The sequence below is a fragment of the Stegodyphus dumicola genome, chromosome X2 (assembly GCF_044657685.1).
Source record: "Stegodyphus dumicola isolate Sdum_Otavi_A_Nest chromosome X2, ASM4465768v1".
NCBI lineage: Eukaryota > Metazoa > Arthropoda > Arachnida > Araneae > Eresidae > Stegodyphus > Stegodyphus dumicola.
Window position 1 is genome coordinate 67,202,879 of NC_140781.1, and position 23,819 is coordinate 67,226,697.

At 32.1% G+C, this 23,819-nt stretch overlaps 1 protein-coding gene across 1 annotated transcript in view; it reads right to left on the reverse strand.

Annotated features, from left to right (window-relative positions):
* LOC118189357 (amine oxidase [flavin-containing]-like) overlaps positions 1–23,819 on the reverse strand; it is a 55,968-nt gene that overhangs the window by 16,365 nt on the left and 15,784 nt on the right. The window contains exons 5-9 of the mRNA XM_035359942.2: positions 21,162–21,253; positions 15,513–15,654; positions 10,635–10,695; positions 10,429–10,523; positions 551–710 (exon numbers count right to left, since the gene is read on the reverse strand). Coding sequence (XP_035215833.1) covers positions 551–710; positions 10,429–10,523; positions 10,635–10,695; positions 15,513–15,654; positions 21,162–21,253 — 550 coding nt within the window. The remainder of the gene's footprint in view (positions 1–550; positions 711–10,428; positions 10,524–10,634; positions 10,696–15,512; positions 15,655–21,161; positions 21,254–23,819) is intronic.

The following is a 23,819-nucleotide window of genomic DNA, read 5'->3' on the forward strand; positions in this document are numbered from 1 at the left end:
ATTAAAAAAAATATACCGTACTTCACAATTCACGGTTTTCCCAGTGTATAAATATGATTTGTATACAGGAATACTTATGATATTTTGCGAATTTTTGATAAAAAAATTTCTCATTATATATTTACTGTATATTCAGCTGCCATGGGGCTTACATCTGTAGCTCATAGAAAGTACCCAATTTTTAATTTGTTAATTATTTTCTAATATAAGCAAATGCTAAGAAATCTAAAATCTGCCAATTAGTATTCTCCGTATCTTATACTCCGGGACTCTTATATACAGGAATATCTGCACATATACTAAAAATACCCCTTATGTCAAACTAGAACAAACCACCATTCTCTTTTGTACTATGAATATACGGTGCGTTTCGATCGATCTCTTCATTTATTAAGTTATCAAAAATCAAGGATATCAAAGATAAAATATTCCGTAACAGCTTTAGTTGAGAAAATTTAACTGATCTCAAACTCATAGATCTTTTTTCACTATGGACAGCTCGAAAGCCTATATAAAATGCAAAAAGAAACTTTTTTGAGATCAACTTTACCATTTTCTCTCCAGAATGTTGTCTTGTAATACAGAATGACTTTCATTACAGAGCCCATCGGCATCCTCTGCATCAACTGATTACGGAGAGGAGGGAGTGAAGGTTTGAAGTGAATCTTCATTTGCAGTATAGGTGGACATGCCAGAATAACGTAATGAGCCTAGCAAATGAATTTATACAAATTTATGTAACCAAATGCACAAATAGACACATGCATATTCAGTCACAGAAAGCATTAAAATGATGTAAAAATGGAATTGATTTCCTAGTAAAAGAAACAAGCTTTCAGTTAGAAAGAAGTAATATGGAATTTTTATTCATTCTGCATAAGCATAAAACTCATTGGAAACTTTTGTAGACATAAATTGATACGATGTGATTTGAGACACAAAGAAATCAATTTATCAAGAAATAAAAATATTCAGATTGATATATAGTTCTTAGCGTTTAGCGTTTTTTATTTGGTTGAAAATAATATTTTCTTTCTTTACCTTCAAACATGAAGAAGCAATATTCTCCATGGCATCCCATTTTTATTCGCCCACTTGCCTAATTAAAATCTTTTAGGATATCAAAAGGAAGATAAAATTTTCAATGATGTCAATTTTAGAAAACCCTCTCCTTTTTGTTTGCCTTTTGTGTTTCTTTCATGTGTATTTCTGATTTCAAGACTGATTTCAAATAAATGATATAGTTTGACTGTCATTGTAGCAATGAAAAGAATTAACGATTTGATGATGCTTCAAAATACAGAGGCTTCGGAGAATTGAAGCAGAAAAGTACGTACTTTGAAATTTACAAAGAATTTAAAAATTTGTGAAGAATTTGCTTCTGTTTTAAGCAGAGCACACAAAAATGCCCATGCTTCTCTGGCAGTCGATAAAATGGTTTTACCGAAAGTTAGAAACTGAATCGTTTATCCTTTTTAATGTCTCTGCGGATTAGAGTCATTGAAAATAAGATTGCAAATAATTCGTGCAATGGAGATGAGACTCAGTGTATTTTCATGCAGTTTTATAATGAGGTTCGCTTTACAAAAACCAAAAAAGCTTTCTTAGTTATGTACACATAATTTGTCTTAAAAAATAGAAATAGGGTTAAGTATATAATAAGTAAATACATACAGACGGCCCTCGACTTCCGCACATAATTGGTTCTTGAAAATGTGTACAAATATTGAATGTTCGAAAGAAGACGCCTCTATATTGATAAATAAATATATAATTTTCATGTAAAAAAACAAGAAAATTGTAGATTTATTAATCAATATAGAGGCGTGTTTTAGAGCTTTCATGTGCTTTCTTTATTAACTTATCACAGTTAGTTGAATAAAAGCCAACAGCTTCTTCCACATTATCACTGCGTATTTAATTTAACTTTTAACTTTATTGTTGACGTCCAAGTTTAGTTCATTAATTAGGCTTTTATTTATGATAGCTTCCTTCGTTTCTTCAGAATTTTTAAAATCACTGATCATTTGTGGGCATAATTGTTTCCAGGAACCTTTCATTGTTGACTCTTCTATTTCAGCCCTTCGAGTCTCCAGAATTATTTATTGTATTCCGTATAATATAGTCGTCCAAAGAATTCTTATTTTGTCCCTACTAGTTGCCTTGATTGTTTGACTTATAATTGTTCACATATAACATCGTTTAAAAGTACCCATCAGTGTCGGTTGAATGAGGTAGGAAAAGAATTTTGTGTTGTAAGCAATTCTAACGGTGGGAGGGGGAAGAAAAAAAAAGAAATATTAATAACATTAATTTATTCTAAAAATAGATTACCTCTCACAGCAGGCGATATATTATTTTCTAATATTAAAATTTATTATTTAAAGTAGCATTATGAAGCTAATTTACACTTTGTGTATCGAGCTGAATAGACTAAAATTTCGAAGAAAACATCATACTGCCGACATTAGTAGTTATTTGCTGTCTTTCATTCATTTGAGCTAAGCTCTATATATTAAGTTTGTATAAAATTTTCCAATCAACAAGGTGCAGAATTTTAAAAAATAAGGATAAAAATGAATTAATAAACGTATTAAAAGAAGAATTAAAAGCAGAACGTGATAAATGTTTTGCGAGTAAAGTGACAAGTATGATCAATGTATTAAACGGATTTTGATCTTGATGCATCTATCACAGTTTCTGAAAAAGAACAAAAAATTAATGTAGCACAGCGAATACTTTGAGAATCAAAAACAGATCAAGAACATAGAAAAAAAATCATAAAAGAAATAAAAGGGAGAGGATATATGGATTACGAAGAATGGCTAGATTTTTATTCCTAATTAAAAAAAAAAAACTTTAAAAAGTGTTTAGCAATGAATTAGTGTCAGATCATACCAAGATATTTAGAAATTAAAAGTTTTAAACCAAATACCGTTGATACCTTTGAGAAAAATCGTAGAACATGAATATTTTCCTACAGCAATAAATTAAATAAGATTCCGATGATGATTCCGAAAATTTAAGATACAATGATGATTTATATATTTTCAAAGGTAGATACTTTGCTTAGATATATATTTGATTAGGTTTGAAGGTAGATACTTTGAAAAAGATAAATACTTTGAATATTTAATAAGCGACTAGTTTTATTATTTCAGTGTTCATTGATAACTAATTTTAATTTTTTCTAACCCATCTGAAAGACGAGGATCCATTTCCTCAAATATTTTTTAATTTCTCTAAATTTAACGGTGAGTGATTTATACCTCCTTTTTATACCATTTAAAAAAGACAGAAACTTTAATTACAACGGAATTTTTATATATTTCTCAGAGCTCCCGAATTCTTTACAAAATATGTATTATTTTCATTTTTTAGTGTCATTTTAGTACCCTTTGATATTTTTTGATTTTAGAGTGCAAAAATAATGTTTAAAAATTACATTGTTTTTATAACTACTTTAATCGTTTTTAATCGTAACCGACCTCGTTCAAAAAACCGATTTTGACTAAAAATCTCATTTTTTTCTTTCACATTTTTAAAGGTCACACCCTTAGCTATCAAAAACAGCTTTTCTTTTCTTGATACGTTCATTAGAAGTGAAAAAAACTAGTCTTTCTGATAGATGGCAAACCGGAAGTTATTGTTTGCCACAGCGGAAGTGAAAGTTTAAAGAGCAAATTCAAAATGCAGTTTTCGCCCTATTTTGTGTTATTTTTTATTTAAATAATTTTAAGCATTTCAATTAGTCTGGACAATCTGAAAAAGTATTCTAGTTATGAATTTTCTAATTTTCGTTTGGCAATTTGAATGGTTGTGTATATATGCCACGTAATGTTAATCTCTGAACTTTAAATGCGATTTATGATATATATATATATTTTTTTTTTGTGATTGACGTTCACGGAAACCATGATAACTCTAATGGTTCCTGACAGAATCACTTGAAATTTTGCACACAGAGTTTGTATATTATTATGCATGATTTAGACTAAGAGCTAACAAATTTGCCGTACAGAATTTAAATTGTGTGATTTTTCCTTCAATAATGTATGCATTTTTTAAAAACTTTTTGTGTGTTGACTAACATTGCTAATGAATCAATATTTTTTAATTATTCTGTTATGAAGAAAGTTTCGACACCAAGGTTAAATAGTTTTACTTCTAGGTACCATGTTATATCTGAAATTCCTATATTGCTAAATGTTAAATATGAAACTACTTGCCGTTAAAGGGAGTAATCGTATAGTGAAACGTGTACAGCATTTTTGCGTTGTGAAAAAAATGCATTCCGGGACCGCGCCGTGAGAGGATCGAAAACATAAAACATATACAAGATATAAAGGAAAAGTTCATATTAAATATATAAAGAAAACATACTGTAAGAGGTTCCAGATTAAATATCAGTTTATTCAATTACAACACAATAAAAAAAATCTTAACCTCATCTGAGAGTCTGTTCATTTAAATTCATAAAAAAACTTAAGGTTTGTCTGGTGATTTAAAAGAAAGGAAAGGGAAACAATTTATGGCCTGAGAGTTCTGGTGATTTAAAAGAAAGGAAAGGGAAACAATTTATGGCCTGAGAGTTAAATTTTAGATTCGACGTTGTTTTTACTGCTAAGGACGTTTTTGGAAAAACTTGCCTAAAGTTCCAACACACCAAAAAAAATAATACTTATCTTGAGTGGACATCTTGAAGTGGAGGAGAGCTCATATCTTAGCTCTATCCTTACGTCACTTGGCAAATCCGCAAGACAGAGACTCGAACGGCACGACAATAAATTACATCAGCTATACCGTCAAATCTTACGCCTGCTACTGTTTTCCATAGAAGAAAATTATTCCCACTGGAAGCAAGAGAACAGCTTACACCGCACGGCTGTCTGCCCAGACTCTCAGCTCCACCAAGGAAAACGTAGACAATTAAGCTAGGCATTTTAGAGAACGGCTAACGCAGGCTTCCAGTTGACTAAGGTGACATAATTCCTTCTGTTTTCAAGTCGGAGTTCAGAGGACATCGTCCTGACTTTTGCCGATACAGATAGAGACCCAAGTCTCTGATAATTTTTTTTGTTATTCGCTCAACAGTTTTTTTTTTCCTTCGCATTTTTGAGAAAACCCGCGGCCGGGGAGCATAATTGCCGCTCCCCGCCGGAAGCACTGCTCGATGCCGACTAAATCTTTTCCTTTCTCCTTCGCAACACCCACAAGTTTTTTCTCAGTCTCCGTCAACAAGTCCGTCAAGCCCGAAAGTCAGCGAATCCAAGCAGTGAGTGCCTAAGCGAGTCAAGAGTAAGTGTGTCTCGCCTCTTAACCAAACGCGGCCGGGGAGCATATTTGCCGCTCCCCGTCGGAAAACATCCCGCTTCGTAATTACATTTTTGTCCAGCAAGCCCGAAAATCAGCGAGTCAGTCAGAGAGTGCCTAAGCGAGTCCAGAGTAAGTGTGTAAGAGAGTCTCGCCTCTTAACCAAAACGCGGCCGGGGAGCATATTTGCCGCTCCCCGCCGGAAAACACCTCTCGGAGTCACTTACATTTTGTCCAGCAAGCCCAAAAATCAGCGAGTCAGTCCGAGAGTCAGCCAAAAGTAAGTGTGTCCAGAGTAAATGTGAATCCAACTCGAATTTCCTTCGTCTCCTTCCCAAAACGGGCTCCCACTATGGCTTCACTTATCGCCCCCTTAATTATGGCAAAATCTTCGTTTTCAACTCCAGAATGCGGAAAAAAGGTGATCGCGCATGCGCGCCCTTCTTCACTTAGCCAACAACCGGACCCTCAATCGCCAAAAACCTGAATGACTTACATTGAAAGACAAGTAGCAACCTTTGACCTTTCCGTCACGTACTTTCCTCTCTTAAGGTCAACTAACAATGAAAATTCTTTCTCGAACATTCTAAAGCGCGCGAAATCATGACTTGGCGAAAATTGCCTCCCTTTCCCTGCTTCTTTCACAATGAATAAAAGTTTGTACAAGATTTACAAATAGAGGAAAATAAATAATACTCTTTTAAACTAAATAATATTCCCAGAAGCATCTGTTTTTCCCCAAAATTAAAGCCTTAAAATAAATAATTCAGAATCAAAATAAAATTTAAATTTCCATAAATCATAAAATCATTCACCTAATTTTTTATAACGCTATCAGATAATTTCTCTACATAACATTCTACTTCACTGCATGATTATGATTAAAATACTTAAAGTCAAAAATATGCTTTTATTATAATTATTTTCTTGTCAGTAATGGTTGACGTTTTTGTTAATTTTATGTAAAATTTTGAGTTTTTTGCATAAATTTCACAAACTAATGAATTTTTTATCACCTTTTCAGTTGATTATATTTCAGTGTGAGTGCAACCTCATAAAAATTCATAAATTCAGAAATATAATAAAAATTTTGAAATAAGGCCCTTCGAACGAGGTCGGTTACCTTAAAATGAACTAATATTCAGTATATGCGTTATACTATAAAAAACATGACCAAAGTCGACATAATTTTGATTTTAATTACATTAAAATGTACATCATGAAGGATTTGACGTATGTCCTATAGTATGGAACATATGCTGTTGAAACATAAATTAAAAAATACAAATCATAAAATTTTGAAAATATTTTAGACTCCTATTAAAATTTTTATTCCGGAAGTGTCTGTATTTTAGAGTCCAGAGAATCGTATTTATTCAGGAAAGAGCTTTTAAATGTCACTAATGTCACACAATGTCACAAATGTAAAATTTTTGTACACCCATTACTTATTTTGAATAACAATAGAAAATTTCAAAATTTTATATTATAACTAATTTTCGTTATTATAACTTTCATTTTAACATCATTTGTATTAGTAGTATTGAAATTATAATTGTTATTGTAATTATTAAATTTCTAATTCCTTTATTTTACTCAAACTGGAAGACCCCACAGCTTTCTCCAAGTACAAACATTTCCATCTATTGGGCATATCCACTTGAACTAACATATATTCCTCAGTGGTTAAGGGATGCTCAGCAGTTATTTATAAAAGCCTCCATTCCTTGCGTAGCGTAACTGGCGTTTCTAAACTGCACTAACTGTACTGTAACTGTGGTAAAACATTATATAAAAAGAAATTAAAACCGCACTCCATTATACATTAAAAAATAAAAATAAAAGTGATAATTATATGTGAAACACTTACTATATTTTTCATAAAATGGGAGCCTTCAAAATTTATATTGTATAAGGAGGGTAAAGGAAGTTATTATACAGAGGTAAATCAGGCCACAGTTTTCCAAACAGTACTCCGCTGACATACAACTATTTATTAATTATAAGTTATACAATTAACTACATAATTTCAAATTAATTTTAGTTTTTAATTACATTAATTGCATAAACGATCACAATCATTCAATATCTTAAATTTTTCGCATTTCTAAATTCATTGTAATAACATTTAATATCAAAATATTTCATATTTCCTACATTATATTCAAAAAGTAATTTTATATCTATTATCTGCACAGCATTTTTCCTTCCTTCTTTACATTTAGCTCACTCTTAAAATGATCCAAAATTTTTTAAACAGTAGTACAAAAATACAACTATTAATGCAGCAATTTTCAATAACCTTCACTAAGTAAAATAACTAAAAATTCTTTTAAATTCGTTACTTAATTTACTAAATATAATTGTTAAAACTGACATCTTTTGATGCCATAAACTTTTAATAATTTTCATAATATAGCGCTAATTTTTTAAAATTCACTATAAAAAGGAAACAACATTACATGTTTAAAATTTCAAATACTGCTAATAAATATTAGCAGTTTTTATACGATGATACTATAATTCTAACTGCACAAATTAGAACCTTACTTTATTCATTTGATGTAAAATTTTGAAATCCATAGCATTATTTTAACTTCGTTTAACTGAAATGACTGTAATTTAACATATTATGACTGAAAGAAAATAATTATGAAGTTCTATTTTATTTTACATCCCAAGTTAAAATTACATTAACGGCTATTGCTAACATAAGATCTCATATATATATATATATTATTGCGGTAATATTTTACAACAAAAATATGCGAAATCATTAATTTTCCATCGCCTTTTTGTATAGCCAATAGCGCCAAACAGGCCAAGCTTAGCGTCACTTTTCCCATTTTGAATCACTTTCCTTTATTCTTTCAACAGGTAAATTCCAAAATTTTGTTCTCAGTTATCATTCAATTTGTTCTTGGTTCTTTCTCTAGATTTTGTTAATTATTTCTTTTTAATTTTAATATTAGTAACTGTATATATTACTTTTGCTTTCTTAAGCAACTTTAATTTATTTTATTCAAATTTGTATTTATGTATTATTATTTTATATGAAAGGAAAGCTGCTGCGCAAAGGAGGCATTCGAAATTTTCAGGTGAACTATACTACTTAAAATTTAAATGGTTAATCAGCTAATTTTGGATGAATAGAAACACAGTGGATTTCTTAGGAATCTGACTTCAATTGAGATACCTTCTCTGATTCAACTGATTTACCTTCTCTTGATAAGGTTGAATCAGATTTTCATTGTATTCCTCATCCTAGTCTCCTTTTCTTATGTATCTGTATTAACTTCTTCATTTCTTCTTGTTTAAAAACACTGAGTGAATGGCGTCTTTTTACATTTTATTATATAAGATGACTTGGTTAATGAAAGTTATAACGGATTGACGACGGTTCTCTACATTATAATATGAAGAGACTTTTACTGCGCAGTTAGAAAGATGACACTCAAAAACAGACTTACAAGTAATAAATGGATGGCGTAGAAATGATGATTCTTAATTATTAGGAGACTGGCAGCCGAAGCACATTAAATCTTCGTTTTATTTTCAGTAAACATATTGCAGCCACAAACAACTTGTGCATATCTCAAGAGGTTTACATTTTTGATAACTTTACAGCAAGAAGGAAAGAGCAGGCAGCAATCCTTAAGAGTCATATGACATGGATTAACCTTGAAATGACGCAGTGTAAACAGAGATTACTATGTGTGCGTGTATATGTGTAGTTCATGTTTTAATAACATATTTAATATTATTTATAGATTTATTCCCTCAAATAAACGAATAATCTTACATTGTATACAAGAGCGCGCATTTACCACATTGCCTCAGGTCAAATAATGGGTAGGTACGACTTAGTTTCCGAGTATAAATTCTACAGAGATTTTGTTGTCCTGAAGCATAGTCTAAGTTAATAATGTTTTAAATTGTAAATTTTTATCTTTAGAATATTGCTTAACTACCGGTGTGAAAATTTTCAAATATTACCCAGCTTCGACAGCTTGACTTTCTGCTTTCTGGAACCTTAAAGAAAAACGCTGCACCATTACTTATTAGTAAATTTCATACAACAACGCATCATTAATATGTTCATTAACACTTATTGCTGATATCGCACGGACTACTGGTCGTTACCCGTCTCGAAGAGAACTCCAGTAAGGTTAAGTCCTCGTAATTAACGTAAGAGGGAGCGACTGTATGTAGACGAAAAATTTTGCAATATCAAAATGTTCTTATAAAAATTGAATTTTTAAAATTATGAGAAATAGCGAAAGTCGAGGGCAGCCTGTATTGATGTAAAAAATTGAAGAAATATTTATTCCGTTTGGTATTTTGTTCGATGAGCTGTTTCATAACGCATACAAGAAACAATTTCTTTTGCAACTCATAAATGTTACAAAATATATGTGACACAATTATATCATTTTATCATAAACCTATTATGATTATAAAATGTTTGATAGATATTATTGGAATTATTTATTAGCGCTGAATTCTGAAGGCAAATGCTCCTGAAATCATCGCTTTTTTTTAATCCGAATGACTTCTTATTAATGATAAAAACTGACCAAGCGGCCGAGTGGTAAAGTTCTTATAAAAAATATAACAATGACGATTCGGTCCGAGATTCGAATCCCTGCGAACGGACTGGCTGCATGGCGGTATCATGGTTTTCTCCATGTGTAATGCGTATACGAGGGAGTTTCCCTTAGAATGTCCTCTACGAAGGCATTCCTCTCCTTAGCCCTCGAGTGCTTTGCCATAATCAAATAAACCAAGCTTAATTAATAACAAAGGTATCGCCTTTTCGCGTTAGTTATAATTTAAATCAGCTTTTGAAAGGGCAGTACAAAATGTGGCTCAAGAGCTTTGACATGTATTTCAGCAATATTATAAATTATTTTGTAGGCACACTGAAAACTGTGAGAAAAATAAATATAGGATAATTAAGACACAATAACACACCGAATAAATACTAATTCAGAAGTCAAACAACAAAAATCAGCGTTATATTTACAAAATTTTTGAAAAAAAAATTTTGTAAATATAACGCTGATTTTTGTTGTTTGACTTCTGAATAAATATAGGATATTAATTTTTACTAACCTTATAATCTTTACCGTTTAAAGCTTTTACTAAAACCACATCCTTGTCCTCTTGATCAATTCCAACCACTGGACTATTCAAAAGTACAACTCCATCTATTAACATATGGATGAATACGCTGTTTCAATTAATCTAGCAAAATTCCTTACGACAGACAAACAAATTTCAATGATCAGAATGACTACAAAGAAAAGATAATTACTCACCACCTAATTTTTCTGCCATTTTTTCGCAGATTTGTTGAGTTCCTCCTTTGAATTTTCTTTCCTATAAAATGAGGAGAAAATAACCAAATTATAGATGTTATTGTAGAAGAAACTTCATTTTATACTGCAGATTAACATAATATTTGGATTTGTTTTACCTTGCCAAATTTGTTATTTCTGTTGGGTTGTTCGGAAAATAATTTCCCATTTTTTTATAAAAATGAAAGAAGATTTTCTTTTAGCGAATAAATATTTTATTGAATTATATATTGTCTATTCTGGTCCAATAATTTTTGCCGTATTTTTGGCAGTAGCATGATTCAACGCTCCCAATTTTTTTCCGCTTGCTTTCAAAAAAGTGATCTAGGTGATTTTTGATCTCCTCATTTGAAGTAAAGGTTTTAGTGTCTAAATCATTTTGTAGAGATGGGAACAAATAACAATCAGAAGGTGCCAGATCTGGAGAATGTGGTGAGTGGGGCAGTATATCCCATCCAAGCTGTAAAAGCTTTTGGCAAGTCAACAAACTTGTATGAGATCTCGCATTATATTTTTGGAACACTACACCTTTTCTATTGACCAATTCTGACCTTTTCTGTTTAAGTGAATCATTCAGTTCGTCCAGCTGACGCCAGTACACTTCAGAATTTATCATTGTGTTGTCCAGTAGAAGCTAAAATAATAATAATAATAATAATAATAATCTGAAAGGTTTCAGATTTTAAATTACGTCCAAAGGGGCGTTTTTTTAAAATTTTGTCTGTTACCTTTATTTATTAAATATCATGTTCTACGTAATCAAACTATAAAATTCAGTTCAATAACAATATCACAAAATAATTTTTAAATGAGCATATCTTTAGAATTTCCGATACAGAGTCTCGCGTACTGGAGATAAAGATGTTTTTTCTGTACAACGTTGCCATTGATCGCTTTGAAATCCTTGAGTTTGTTAATCAAAAATTCGTTAAAGTTTTACTAATTACTAATTAAGAAATTAATAATAAAACAAATTCCAAATTTCAAATTTGGGCTTCCACATGCCCATATTCGTAGTAGGATTACGTCATTTAAAATTCGATGGTTCTATGTACCGTTGTTTTATCACAATGCGAGAAATATACATACATTTATGCAGATTTTTCATTATTTGATTTCTTCAAATATAATGCAGGGCTCTAACATTTGGTAGCAACAGTTTGAAAAGTGAAACGGACATTTATAGTGAACCAACGAAAACAGTAATCATTCAGGGACAAAGCCCCTTTGGACTAAAAGAAAATACGATTCCTTTAAAATTCTACCAAACGGATAGCATCACCTGTTTTTGATGAATATCGGCATTCGAAGTGCTTTGAGCCAGCTCATCCTTCTTACTCCAAGACCTCTTGCGTTTAACACTGTTGTAAACATCCCATTTCTCGTTCCCAGTGAAGATAAGCTTCAAAAATGAGTCATTTTTTGACGTTTAAGAAGCAAATCGCAAACGTCAATAATGGCGGCACATATTTCTTTCCTTAAGAACATAAGGAACCCATATTTCGAGCTTTCAGATTAAACCTAGGCGTTTCAAATTATCATGAACGGTTCAAAATTCAATAAATTTAATCTCTCATCGATCTCGCGAGTTGTTATTCGCAGGTTTGCATCAGTTTACGTCTTTAATGTGTCTTCATCAGCTTTAACTGGCTTTCCAGAACGTAGTGCATCTTCAAGGTAAAAATTGCCAGATCGAAATTTTGCAAACCAGTTTGGGCACTGACGTTCTGTTAATACATCTTCTCCATACACATCGGTTAATTTTTTCCCTTGCCTGAGCAGCACTTTTACATTTTCTATAATAAAAATGTCAAATATACCAAAAGTGCTGTTATTCACGTTCCATATTTGAAAGGGCACCAACCAAAAACTGCTGAGTAGAATCAATCGAACTTTTTCACTAGCAAGCCTTGTATACCATCTATCAAAATGTATAATGATTATGCGCTTAAGTGCGAAGTTTCTATGAAAAAAATGCACTTAAGCCCTCTGCTGGGAAAAAACGAAATTACTTTCCGAACGACTCCAGTAGAATAAAATGCCTGGTTCCTTTGGTGTGTGCAATCTTCTCTGCAACCGAATATTAGAAACTATGATGGCAAAGACTTATATTTTGCAACTCAACTTTTCACTATTATACGGTTCTACACTACTTCAAAATGCCATATCTACTAGAACCATAAAGGTAGTCAGATAACTTATCATCCCGTGTATTTTCTAACTACTGGGAATAAAAAACTTAAAGTGAATATTTGAAATAAAATCTTTTATTAACACGTCAACCTGTCGGTTACACAAAACTTAAAAATATACGAGAAACAAACTCTACTACTTGTGAGTGATACGGAACATATGTTGAAGTTAAACTGAACGATGAAATATAAACAAGCACACCCTAAATAAACCTTTTCCTGGCCCTAGGTACTCGCCAAGTAAAAGTGTGAAGTTAAACTAGTAATTCAATTCAACAGCAGGGAAGCTTACAAGAATGCTCTCTCGCTTTCCAGAAATACGTGTTTATTTATGCTTTAACTAATTTGCATTCTGGTGGGAAATGGCAAAGTAGAATTGAAAGTACAGGTAAACTAATAAGATAATTATGTTCATTAACATAAAACCTATATGTCGAATGATATCGAATATCCTGTTGAGATGAAACTTAAAACAACTTAATGCTTAAACAATAATTAAAATTTACTTATCAATAAATTTTTGCTATAGATAAATAAACTTTATTTTAAGCTGGAATAAATTTATTACAAACTTAAATCAAAGGACGATGATACGCTTTAAACAGACATGATTGAACTTTCAAGGCACGTTTAAATCAAACAAGATGTGTGTTTAAATCAAACAAGACTTGCACTGTACATAGAGAGACTCTTCTTTTAGGTGGATCTATTACCCTCAGGTCACCTAAAGTCTTATTCTAATTAAACTAGTTAGTCATCTTATTATTTTGGCTTTGTTTTTATTTCTGTTTTCGCCATCTTCCATCAGAGTCCAAATTAATTGAAGTATAAATAAGCTCACGGCTCTCACGTTTTCAGATGGCTTCATAGGCTGGCCGTTATTCCGCATGACTTACTGTTGGTTGAATTTAATTTAACGGCTTAAACTTCTGCTAGCCACTATTGTTTCGAAACAATTTAGGGTCGAGTCAATGTTTAGTTAGGTGTGTCGATGTTGTACTTCTCATTCAGTTAATATGATGTGTGTTTTGGTTACCTACACGTTAGGAGAGTTGTGTTTACACTATTGCACTTTTGGGTTTGTGTAACCTTCAGATTAATGTGTTAATGAATTAGTTTCATTTTAAAATTTTACTTGAGTTGTGATACATTTAGTCAGAAGGCAGACGGGACGAAACGTCGTCTGACAGTCTCTACGATTGCTTTGCAATGATTGATTATTTAAAATAAAAATGCGAGCGTATAGCTTAAATATTAAACTTTAAACGCATATAAAATTTACAAATATTTCGGAATGCAATTACCATTTCAGGAGCATTAGTTAATAAAATTTAATCTAGAGTAAAGTATGTAGTTCTCAGCGAATAGCAAAGTAAATCAGAGACTGGAGACACGAAATCCATTAATCATACTGATGGGCATTTTTGAGTTTGATTTCATGAATAACATATCTACTAGATGGACATGCTTTTTCCCGGAGAACAATGCGTACAAAATTAGGAGCAACAGGAAAATTTGAAGACGAAAGAAGAAAAAATTAGCTAAAAAATGAATAACTAAACGAGCAGTTTTTTTTAACATTTAGTTAAATTTGTCCTTCATTAAAATTACAGCTACTTATCTTACAGCCATCTAAGCCTTTTTGGATAACTAAAAATAAATCTGTAAATTTAGCTAGCATTTTTTATGCAAATCAAAGGGAATCACGAATTAAATAAAGTTTTAATACAAGCAGTAATTTAGCAAAAGAATAGCTGTTTGGAAATTACAAAGTGAACTATTTTTAATAGAAAGTATGAGTAAAAAGAGCTATTAGTATTAGAAAAAAAAGAAAAAAGAAAAGGATAATGAAAGAATTTAAGTAAATGATACCTGTTGCTCTCAGGGTCCTACCGACGTTTTCTATGACTGAAAACACTAAATACTACACCAGAAACAGACAAGTAAAAGGTAGAAAAATTTCTTTTGTAAATGAGGCCGTTTGTGCGCAGAGATCTTTTCTTGATTGAAAAACACTAAACATCACATTAGAAATAAAAAAAAGAAATAGTAACAGAAATCTCTTCTGACTAAGAAGGAGAAAGCACTTCCAACTTCATCTGCAACAATTTTGGGCCGATTTTGTTAAAATTTGGGTAGTTTCAGTGCGCTCACAAAGCTTTTTTACACCCATAAACATACCTTTTCAATTAAAAAAGGCAAAACGTTTAGGGATTGATTATCATTTCTCCATTTTTCCAAGCTTGACCTAAGGGTCGTAGGCAAATAATCACCCTTTATTAACTTAAGAAAACTAAAGTGGAAACAATTACTTTCTGTTCGCTGTTATCTTGGCTGCAAAAAGTAGAGCTTTCGTTTTTAAGCTCAATGCACCAATAAGGATCGAATTCAAGACCTCTGATATAAACTTAAAACGTTGCTCGTATCTGACCAACTAACTCAAAAGTTTCTAAATGCTAAAACAGCATTTGGCAGACTTTAAAACTAAAAGCTAATAAAATGCAGCTTACAATTAGCACTTCTATTTCTATCAGGCAGTGGGACGAACTACCGAATAAATTTCAAGCCAAATGCCCGGCCACGGCCATTTAGAAAAAGCTGTTAACAACTCTTAATTCTACATATCTATAAATAGTCATTTTCTTACCTGTCCGCCATTGGTAGTCGAAAATATTCGTTTAGTTCCACCACACTGTTTTATGTACCAAAGGAAACTGAGCAAAGATGCTTCGTAAGACTCTGATGTTATATTGATAGTGATGAAATGCTTAAAAAAATCAATAGCTCCTCTGAAATTTAAAATTCATTTGATTTTAGACTGAAAATAATACTACATAAAATTTGATATCATTTCAATTTGTAACAAAAAAAATTTAGAACGAAGAATCGAAATAAATATGTTAAAAGTCATTACGAACAACACGAGCAATCAAAAGAGATTTACTATTAAATTACTAATTCGATTGCAGATCATACATAATTGTGTATTTTAGTGTTAATACTCGTATTATGGGCACTGTTTAACCTTTAAGATAATTTTTCTTAATGATGCTCTTTGATTAGTTATAATGCTTAAACATTATAAATTATCTAACTATTTTCACAAGAAAAGAAGCAACTAAAAGTTTTTGAATTCCTTGAAGAATTTTATTCACATACCAAAACAATTATTCTACTGATGTCGTATCTGTTTCATTATCTATGCACCTACCTATCTACCTATATAGATGTACGATAGACGATTAAGCCTTCTACCTATTTAGTTTAACTTTTATATCTAACTTTATAAACAACATTCATTTTGCCCTGCTCTGATAATGATAAGGAAGCAAACAGTATATTGTTATGAATTTTGTAAATATGTAAATAATTTTAATGAAATTATATGTGAAATTGTAGCATCTTTTGCGTAATGTAACATGATCTGCTTGATAAAAGAGCTTCTCTGCCGGAAACACTGAGGTAAATGACTGAGGTAAATGACTTTTAACACTGAGGTAAATGAATAGCTCGCTAAATTGGCGAGATATTTCGAAGCTTTGTCGACTAACTTGTGTCGCCAAATTTGGCAACATTTTAGTCCTGCCCCAGTGTAACTGTAATTGGTAGCCTGTAATTGATTAAAAAAACTGTAATAGATCCCTATATGTACCCAGGCAGCATGCGTTCGTAAATTGCATGCAAAAAATACGTGCAATTTACGAATGGTCTTTCGTATAAAAAAGGTAAAACTTGAACTTAAAAACATCATAAAATGTATTCGGAAAGAAAATCAGTAGATATTTATGTATATTTTTACGTTACGATATACGTAAGTTATAGGTATATTCATGCGAATGATCCCGCAATATTCGAAGTTTTTACGTATAATATATGTACATTTCAATGGTTCACTTATATTTTTCGTGAAAATTCACGTATGTTTATCGCATATAAATAAATCTTCCTACTTTATTACTTCTCATAGTTTTAGTGACAATTTACGTAAATCTGCGTAATTTTTTTTTAGCTTTACGCAGAAATTTAAGTAAATTTTTCCTATTTTTTACCATGCATATAGATATAATTTTGATAAAAATTCAGGTAAATCTCCTGTACATTTTACTGCCTATTAACGTGCATTTTGGAGGGGGGGGGGAATTATGCGAATCAACTATTTTCTTACTAAACTTATTAATGCATTTATACGCATATTTTTTGTGAAATCTACATACTGATTCTCACAGGTATACATATATTTGTTTAGTCCCATATTTGTATCATTATACGCAGAAAATATACGCATATGACGAATGTATAAAAATCATTTTTAAACACATTTTATTTTCATATACTGATGCTTTTAGTTACACAGCGATAAAATAGAATGTATATATATGTGTACAGGGTGTATCAGTACAGCGGTGACAAATTTTCAGGAGAGACAGAGTACATATAGACGATGGGAAATCACATAGAAATGCATCGTCGGAAACGCTTTCCTGGTGCGTTAGTGAAGACACAAAAGTCAAGAAAGGACACGAACGGGGTGGAGAAAATATGTTTATTATTCGGAGTACAACAAAAACAAAGAAAAAACCAACAAAGAGATAACGATCGTCATTAAAGAATGTGTTCGAAATTACGACTCAGACCATGATGCAGGAACCTTGCGTCATGCATCTTCCATGCGATCTTCCATTCGTGATGCAATCTTCCATGCGCCAGAGATGTGAGGCCTGCATCACTGTCCGGGGTGGTAATTTCGAACACCTTCTTTAATGACGATCAGTGTTTCTGTTCTTATTTGTAGGTTTCTGCTGTACTAAAAATAATAAAACATGTTTTCTCTCACTGTTTCTGTCCTTCGTTTTCTGCGTTTTGAGTCGTCACTACCGTACCACGAAAGCGTTTCCGACAATACATTGCTATGTAATTTCCCATCGTCTATGTTCTACTGGGCCGACTGACGAAGCTTAAATTGCGTTTTTTCCTGTCTCGAAAGCGCGACTTAAGATATGTGTTAGATTTATGTATAATATTGGTCTAACATAGGTATTTTGACACAAAATTGAATTTTTTTCTGAAATGATCGAATAAATAAGCAAGTATAAAAAATAAATTACTTTTGTGTTAGCTTAAATAAAAGCACACGTTCATAAAAAATATACCTAAAATTTTCTTCATAGGTATTCTACCTATGTATCAATCTCTATGAAGTCTCATCTTAGCGAATGGCCATTTCATTTTCGTAAATTTATTTATTTATTTATTTATTGGTTAATTTAACGTTTCACAGCTAATGGTGTTTTTCAGATATAGTGAAACGAACCAAAAATTTTACTTTTTTCTGAGTCATTTTAAAAGTATCTTTGTTAAGCTAATGCTTTAATACTATAAATCAGGGGTTCTCAACCGGTGGTACGTAAGAGAAAAATAGGTGGTACACAAATAAGCAAAGTACTTTTTAATATTAAATTCAAAAATTAAAACCCCAACATCCTGATTGAGTTTTTTTTCTCTAACACTCGTAAATTTATTCGATCTGAGCTTTGTTCAAGAGTGGTGGTGGTAGTAGTACCTTGTAGTGGTAGTACTAAAGGTTTTCAATTTTTGTTTAGGTGAGGGTACGCGTTAGTCCAAAGGTTGAGAACCGCTGCTATAAATATTAAAATATTAAATAAAAAAAACCATGTATGCTAATTGATATAGTATATCTGGTAGTCTCTAATATTTTTATTTGATTTGACTCACCTAAATTGAACAGCCAATTTAAATCATTATCAACAAATACAGAAATTAGAACTAGCGACTGTGAGGAAAAACTTTTAATTTTATTATTCAGAGAAAAGTCAGTGGAATTTAAATGCCATTCAAAAGAAACTAAAATGCATCTTAGACATAGTGCTTTATCGTTCTTAATTTGGAGGAATTCTCTTTTCAGTTCATTATCAATAATAATAATAATCCTTAATCCTGAAATTTACTATTCCATTTATGTTTAAGTTCAACTAAATAAATACGAGTAAACTTGGAAGAAACACTAGACAGCAGTGATTTTGTGTTCTTAATCCTTTATAAATCAGCATTTCATTTATGAAGCACATCCTTAATTGTATTAAAATTAATCTTAATAATACATAATACTATTTAGTAAAAATGATATGTATTAGGATTTCAGTGCTACTCCTAAGACTGTAGAGACATTAGGCATTTTTTTGAAAGCAGGAGAGATGAAAAATGAGCAACGCCTTCGCCAGGAATCCAACCATGGACCTCTGGAATACGCGCCCAGCGTGCTGACCACTACAATACGAAGGCATGCTAAGGCGGCGGGAGAAACACCTTATATACTCCCCCTTTTAAAGGGCGACTGAGGTTTAGGGGACCCAGTCGTCAAATCCTGGGTGTGGAGAATCATCGTCCACTACTCTTTTAGTTCGGGCACCTCTGCAGAGACATTAAATTAATTGGAAGCAGGAAAGATGAAAAATGAGTATTCGCCGGGAATCGAACCACGGACCTCTGAAATATGCACCCGGCGTGCTTACCACTATACTACGAAGGCATGCTAAGAAGGCGGGAGAAATACCTTATAAGATTTTCGAAACCATGGATTTATAATTAAAGACTGATTGTTCATAAAGTTAAATATGTTTATTTAATAAGTTAGCTTATTCCTATTGATGCACACAGTCTGGGAATAAGAACAAAAGTCAACGGTCGACGGTGAGTATCCACCAACAAAGATAACATAGATACGTCGTAGCCCGTTCCCCAGTGTTGACCAAGGGTAGCTAAAAACTCAAAGACAACACTCGATATCTAATCATGTAATATCCCCACAACCAAGGTGCAGGCAGGAAACTACCAGTACAGTCCCTGCCGAATCTGAACCTGCCACCGAATAAACAATAGTTCTAGTCACTGTGAAAACTGATTATTTATCCTAGAAGTCGAGTCTGTCTAGGTCCATGTCCATAATCAGAACGCCGGGTGTTGCCCCCAGTCGACTCCCGGGGAAGGATAAAGCTACAGTGACCATTTGGCATTATGGATTTCGTTAAATTGTTATCTTCTTTGGTGACAGCAACGGAAACTCTGTCATCAGGTTGTTGTTTGACAGTAGAAACTCTTTCTTCAGTTTGCTGTTGGTCTGCAGAGAGCTCTCTTTCTTAGTTTCTCCAACTTTATATTCAACCTTGTCTATTCTGCTTTCCATAGCTTCGAATTTGTTTTCGAATATGGAAGTAATTTCTGTTTTCATTTTCTCGTCACCTGCTTCAATCTTTTCTTGAATAATTTCCATCGCTTCTTTAACAAATTCTTGCCCTGTTTCATGTCTTCTTTAACGGAGGTAATGGCCCCTTCCATATTTTCCTGTAATGCAGCAAAGGCACACACCAGCTGTCTTTTTCCTCCTCCCTCGCTCTTATCACCGGTATTGAATCCCACTCCTTGCACCAAAATTGTTGTACCCATGAGGGATCGTATTAGAATTAATTCCTGCCAATAATTGGTCAAAAAATTCTGTGGCAGCTCTGTGATAATATAAGGTGTGTTTGATTGGCTGTCCTACGCACTGTTATTGAAACTGTTGTCTGTCTTTCTAGTTTCCAGCAATACAAATATTGTTACTGACCATATGTACCTCTTTTATTCTTTGCCTAGTCTTGGTGAAAGTGGGTTGCCTTAGTAGAGTTATATTAATCAGTATTATGCAAAGATAGTACAGGACTGGTTCAATGCACATTCAAGACATTCCCACATTATTTATTATTCACACACCTTCCCAAATCCTCCCTAAATTCTAACAAAAGGCTTTCTGGAAGGCTGTGCAAAGAACATTATTAATTTAAAACTTGAACTAAAAGGGGATAATGTATCGACAAGAGTGTAGTATTTGAAAATAGCAGTAATTATACTGGTATTTGGTACTAATTTTCATATTCAGCATGCTTAGTGAAATATGATATTACAAAATCGTATTTCACTAAGCATTTTATGGATTCATAGGATAAAGATTATTGCTGGAATTTTTTAACAAACAATTTTGCTTATGTTAGTAATACTAGGAACACATTAATTAAAGCTTACTCACTAATACAACTCATCTAATAATTCTGAATGTCCTCCGTTCTATGCAGAGATTTGTATTTCAATCGATTTCTGACAGTTACTAGTTTCCTTCACTACATTACTGAGTATAATAATGCACTTATAATTCACTTTTTTATATTTATATAATTATTGTCAGAATCATAGATATACACATTATGGAAAATGAAGTAGATTTAAAAAAATTAAAGCTTCTTACTGAGTCCAGCAGTTTTTTTCCAAAAATGCCTTGTAAGTCATAGTGTCCCATTCTTCAGCGTGAGGAGCAGCCCAAGGAGCATTGGCAGGTATCTGACAAACAATTTTTAAATAGTTTTTTTAGATATATCGTACGTCTAACCTTGTAGGGTTTCATAAATTTTTACTAATAGTTATTTTAATTTATTAGCCTTTTCTGTCTTCTCTTATTCCCCTCGTCATTTCCTCGCCAGAATGTAAATTAGCTAGTGTGAACAAGTGTGTTTAAGCTGTTGTAGCGAAAGGTTTGATCAGAGCGTGGTTGTTATGAGCATTGTTATTTCTACCAGCTGTTACCATTGAGTTTTTCTGTTTTCTGAGTTAGTCAGCTTGTTAGATTAAACTAAACTGTATAGTCTTACACTATTACCATTAAATTTAGTGTTACGTTATCTTTTTATTTTTCTTACTGAACGAAACAAATTTAAAACTCTCATAGACTACCTGGCAATGAACTTCAAAAATCTAAAAGCAATCTAAATTTTAAAAAAAGCTCTCAGCACGGATCTAGCGGCTGAGTCGTATATTTAATATTTTATGAATTTAATATTTTCTAGTCCCATCTTCAAGTGTTCTGTACTAGTAACCGGTGCAAAATGCCAAGCAGATATAGAATGGTGCTCTGTGTATAAGTGAACCACACATATTTTTCACTGAACACATAAATTTCCAACTCTATACACTGATTTGTATTTCACAGCGTCACCTTCAGTTATCAGGCAGACTATACATAAGTGAATTATAAGCGAACCGTAAATAAGTGAATAACACAAGTGACTACTATGAATGTGACAAGCAAATATTACACAAGAATGCAAATATATGAACAGTACATATAATATACATTAATATATCCAGTTAATATTGTTTAATATAATGCATCAGAATAACTTCTTATATCCACGTTACCACTGATTTCTAGAGTAAACTTTCTCTGTAAACTCAGAATCACATTGCATAAAACATTGCTAAAATCCTCATTCAGCACAGTCAAAGTCTTGACAGGGTCTCTTTAATAACCACAGGCCATAAATACCCATCTTCCGAAGTAACTTTTTAAATTGTTATAAATTCCGCTACAAATTTTAATATTCTATAGAGATTTTTGGCCAGGCCTAGCGACAATAGAATGCTCCACCAACTGAGTACAAATACTGATAGTCATATAACAGGCGGTACAGCAGCTCAGCTGGTGCTAAGTAAGTAAACATCCTCCCTCGGAATACAAGCTACACAGTTTGCCACCAGAAGTTAGTTAACACCTTTATGCCATTTTGCCAAAATAAATTTTATTTCTGTTATTATTTTGTTATGAATTGACGGAAAAGAAAATTATTACAATTGAATTTTTCCTAATTGAACTCTTTTCCTAACTGAATCAATTCGACTTAAATTCTGTTATTAATTATTCATTTTAATTCTTAAAGTAACTCATTTCTTGTTAAGGTGCTATTTATTTTACGATCTTCGGGAACACGTCTTTGCTTTCTTAGTATTAATTAATAAACTTCGTAAACTGAGTACAAACTAAATACTTTCAAGAGATTAACTACTATGAAAAAAAATCATAAGAAAAAGAAATGAAACTCTTAGAAACAGTTTAATATTAAACATTAAGTTTTGCTGTTAGGTAAATTCTGAATATTAGCTAAGGTAGTTTTGAGTGTTTAAAAATGAGGAAACTCTATCTTTTTAGTCTTTAAAATTTGTGCAAATGGGTAGTTCTGAACTATCAGTTTATTAATCTCTGTAGCAGAGTTTTTAAAACTTATATCATTATTTCCACATAATTTTTCTCAGAATTAGTGTTCAGTGCGCACAGGTTTTTGAACGAAAATATCATGAAAATGCATTAAAGCATGTCCGTCGCGGTAAAGTCATCGAAGACGAAAACAATGCAAGGCAGAAACATCGTAAAAGAAAAGAAAACAAGGAGAAAGTACCGCGGATCTAAAGCATCGTGGTATAAAACATTGCCGTCGAAAACAAAGCGATTCAAAAATATCGCAGTTTTAAAACATCGTAGTGGAAAATATCATGGCCAAAAAATAAGGCAACTGCAAATCATCGCATGATGATAATATCGTAGACGCGTGTTTTTCAGGCTTTAAAATCTGTAAATGTATATTCGCATAATGATTTCTGAGCGTAAGAAGGAATATGGGCTACTTTTGCCTCTCTATTTTATATTTTTGGTTTAATTAATATTCTTTTCCTAGAAAAGCAAGAATTAAACTTAGTTATGGAAAAATTGAAAGTGGGTCAAAAATTAATGCTACGTACAGCATTTAATTGAATTTTAAATTTATATATCAAAATAAAGATCTCGAATCAGGTTATTATAGGCCCCATAGAGCAGTGACAAGATTAGATAAAGAATGTTCTCGCGTTAGAATTCTTTACGATGCATTATGTAAAAGAGAAAATTCTAAATCCTTAAATGATTTGTTAGAGGTAATTTAAATTTATTCCTTAATTTAAATCTTATACTGAACGTCATTCTTAAATTTCGAGAACACAATATCGTTTTTTCCGCTGATATAGAAGAGACATTTCTTATGATAAGTACTGCCGAGAAAGATCGTAAATATTTAAAATTCCTTTGGTTTCAGAATGACAA